Source organism: Pristis pectinata, chromosome 6, assembly GCF_009764475.1.
Source record: "Pristis pectinata isolate sPriPec2 chromosome 6, sPriPec2.1.pri, whole genome shotgun sequence".
Taxonomy (NCBI): domain Eukaryota; kingdom Metazoa; phylum Chordata; class Chondrichthyes; order Rhinopristiformes; family Pristidae; genus Pristis; species Pristis pectinata.
In genome coordinates, this window is record NC_067410.1 from 889,955 (window position 1) to 893,645 (window position 3,691).

At 63.1% G+C, this 3,691-nt stretch overlaps 1 protein-coding gene across 1 annotated transcript; it reads left to right on the plus strand.

Annotated features, from left to right (window-relative positions):
* The first annotated feature begins 2,163 nt into the window (after positions 1-2,163).
* LOC127571760 (proline-rich protein 36-like) lies at positions 2,164-2,982 on the plus strand. Its single transcript, XM_052018447.1, has 2 exons — positions 2,164-2,283; positions 2,374-2,982. The coding sequence occupies exons 1-2, from the start codon at positions 2,239-2,241 to the stop codon at positions 2,980-2,982; spliced, it is 654 nt and encodes a 217-aa protein (XP_051874407.1). The 5' UTR covers positions 2,164-2,238.
* Positions 2,983-3,691: the final 709 nt, after the last annotated feature.

Genomic DNA, 3,691 nt, shown 5'->3' on the forward strand with positions numbered 1-3,691 from the left:
GACGGTACAAATGCGATTCTTATTTGAAGTGTTGCGTGTTGCGTTGACGGGTGTAGCGTCGCGTGTGTGTTTCATTAGTATTAGTTTGCATTCTCTATTGTAGTATGTCGTTGCGTAGTTTCTTCTTTTCTGTATTAGATGTCGTGTATTGACACTGGTTGTCTTTTGTAGTGCTTTTAGCAAATAAATGTTTATATTAAAAAAAAAAGGGCAGTACTGAGTGCAGCCCCTCTTTGCGTATCTGAAGGGGCTGCTGCTCATGTTCTGGCTGCACTTCAGCCTGATGCTGCTGATCTATGGTCACCGGGTGTGGCGAGGGGCAGGTCGCGCGGAGGATCTCCTGATGGGTCTCCTGCTGGGCCTGGCCAAGCTGGCCATCCATGGGATGCGGTGACCAAGGGTTCCAACCAGTCCGCCTACCTGCCCATCTTCCGTGCTTACGTGCTTACGCGGGTGTCTTTGGAGAGGGAGCACGCAGTCTCCGCGGGCACCCTAGCTGAGTTCCGCGCTCAGTGGGCCCCTCGGGATCGTGTGTGTCGTGAATGGTATGAACGCGATTCTTATTTGAAGTGTTGCGTGTTGCGTTGACGGGTGTAGCGTCGCGTGTGTGTTTCATTAGTATTAGTTTGCATTCTCTACCGTGGTATGTCGTTGCGTAGTTTCTTCTTTTCTGTATTAGATGTCGTGTATTGACACCGGTTGGCCTTTTTGTAGAGCTTTTAGCAAATAAATGTTTATATAAAAAAAAGGGGCAGTACTGAGGGAGGGTCACACTGTGGGACGGGCAGTACTGAGTGTGCTCTCCGTTGAACTGTTGTTTTCTTGGCGAAGAATCTGCAAGTGTGAGTTCGGAGTGCTTTGGAAGCTGTGGGAGTGTGTGTCCTTCGTCTGGAGCGAGGGCTGAGGCAGCTTCTCTTCGAGAGAGGCTTTTCTCCCTGCTTATGGAGCTGACCTCCAGGTGCTGTGGGAACGGCAGTGGCTGGCACGTTGCCAGGGTTTGTTTTGAACTTTGAGGGAGCCGGACCTGGAGTTCATCTGGCCTGTGTTATCGGCCGGCTTCCTCCCACTGGAGAACTCGGCCCAGGGTGCCTGGGTGAAGAGTTTCTCGGTGACTCCTGGACTTTCGTGCGGCCGGGGAAACGTCGCGCCGGGCTGCCTGCGGACGCTTCGCTGCGTGTGGGAGGGACGGCGCTGGAGTTTGGCTCACAGACTGCTTATCTGGAGACTTCTCCCACCTTTTTGTGCTCTGAACTGCTCCTGTGGACCTAATTACTGTGCTGCTGCTTATCCAGCAGGCAGTGTGTGTGTTGTTTTGTTTTCAGATTTCTGACTGCGTAGGGACTTATCACGGCTGCCTGTGCCTCGGGCGTGACACAGCCTCGGTCCTACGCGGCCGTCACTGCTCCTGGAGGCGTGGCTACTGGGACGGCGTCGCCCTTCAGACTGTTGACTTTGAACAATGCGGTGCGCTGCTCTGTGCCTCCGTCGGTCGGACTGGGGGGTGGCCTGCGGGCCATGTCTGAGGCGGTGGGGGGCAGGGCGGGCGTCGTCACAGTCACAAGGATGTACGGGGGTCTGGTGTTTGTATTGCGCTCGGAGAAGGAGGTGTCCTTGGCCTTGGGCAGGGGACTGACGTCGGGGGATGTCTTTATGCCGGTGGAGCCGGTGGGGGCCCCCGTGCAGCGGGTCGTCCTGTCCGACGTTTCTCCTCATATCCCTGACGTGGTCCTCCTCCCTCACATGCGGTCTCTGGGCGAGGTGCGGTCGAGCATCACCCCGATGCTACTCAAGCCGGCCCTACCTGGCTTTGAGGACGTGTACTCCTTCAAGCGCTCACTGTTCATGCAGCTGGCGCGGGGAGGGGACGCTGAGGGGCGTTTCCGGATCACGTACGAGTGGTAGCATTACCAGGTTTTCTGGGCCACCGGCCGTCTGCGGTGCCACGCGTTCAAGGCGTTCAGGCATGTCCGTCGGCATTGTCCCGGCTGCCAGGCTGCTGGCTCCGCCTCGGCGGCACGGGCGGATGTCATTAACGCTCCCGCTGTGGCCACTCCCCCCGCTGTCCCTGCTCCCGCTGCCCCTCCTGTGCCGGTGGGGGAGGGGGGTGGGGGTGAGCACAGTGCGGGCGGTGGGGACAGGTGGGCGACTGTTCGGAGTCGGAAAGCGCGGTGGAAGCAGAAGCACCTCCAGGGCTCACCCCTGGAGGGGCAGGAACCAGAGGCTGCCTCCGGTCCAGACATGAGGGTCCCTGTGGTCTCTGGGGGCCCGCGGGTGCTGGGGGAGGTCGAGGGGGAGGGTGAGGTGCCGGAGGCCTCCTCCGGTCCAGATATGGGGGTCCCTGTGGTCTCTGGGGGCCCACGGGTGCCGGCGGAGGTCGAGGAGGAGGGGGAGGTGCCGGAGGCCGAGGTTCCCTCCGAGATAGAGGTCACCATGCCTCCACACCCCAGCGGGATGAAGCGGCGCCGGCACGTGTCCGAGGGGTCGGAGGGAGAGGGGTCGCCCGAGGGGGGGGATCTGGTCCCGGTGAAGGCTGTGTGCGCGGCCGGCGACCCCCCGGAGCCGGTGGGCGTCGCTGAGGGGCCTGACTTGGTTTCTGTCGGGGTCGCGCCCCCTGTGTCGGTGGGCGGTCCTGCGGTGCAGGTGGGACCGTCGGAGGGTGAGGACCCACCCTCGGTCGAGGCCGCGTGCCTGGAGTGCGCACCTGCCGGGGAGGGGGTCGGCCCCGACGAGGGCCCCGTGGAACCGGGGTTTCCTGAGGGGCGGACAGTGGCGGGGGTGGTGGTCTCCCAGCTCGTGGCCGCCATCAAGGCCAGGAGTCCCGAGAGGGTGCGTTCTGCCCCCGTGTCTGAGGGGAGGTGGAGTGCCCCTGGGTCGCCTGCCCACTCAGTTACGCCGTGCGGATGTGCCCCTGTGAGTGGGGAGGGTGGAGACCCTCCCGGTGCTGCCGGAGGGGGTCAGAGCAGGACGCGTCTGCGGTCGTGACCCCATCGACTCGCGTCCTCAGTTTGAGCTCCGTGAGGGCCTGCGAGCCGCCCGCCCTGGTGGCGGCTCGTGCGGGGGAGGGCAGTGTCGGTGCACGAGGGTCCGGTCCTGCCCCGCCTTGGGACCAGGGTCCGGGTGGGTCCCTGGACCCGGGGGCGGCGGGGTCTCCTTCCATCGCTGATCCTGGGGGGGTGGTCGTCCCTGGGGTGGAATCGTCCAAGGGGGTCACTCCCCGTCTTCGGGCGGGCACGTCGATTGGTGGCAGTGCCTGCCCGGAGGTCGACGAGAGCCTGGTGACCGGCGATGAGGGCGAGGGTGCCTCCGAGGACGAGCTGGAGGACTACCTCATCCCCGGCGCCCTGTCGCAGCCCGTCACCGTGGAGGGGATCCGGGAGTTCCTGGAGGCCAGTTGGAGGAAGCAGAACAAGGCCAAACTGGCCGCTGCCCGATGGGGGAATCTGCCGGCCGTCGTGCAGTTCCTCCGGGGCATCCTCAACCAGGGGAAGGGATCGGGCCTGGACCGGCCGGAGAAGCGCCGGTTCAGAGATCTGAAGCTGCTCCTGTGGAGTGCAGGGTGCAGGGGTGCTCGGTGGGGAGCTCTGCTGCTTCTGCCTGTAGCGTCGGGGAGGGGAATGCACTGTAGCCGTCATGACGGTCACCGTCGCCAGCCTGAACATCAATGGCGGCAGGGGGTCTCCGCAGGTTCCAC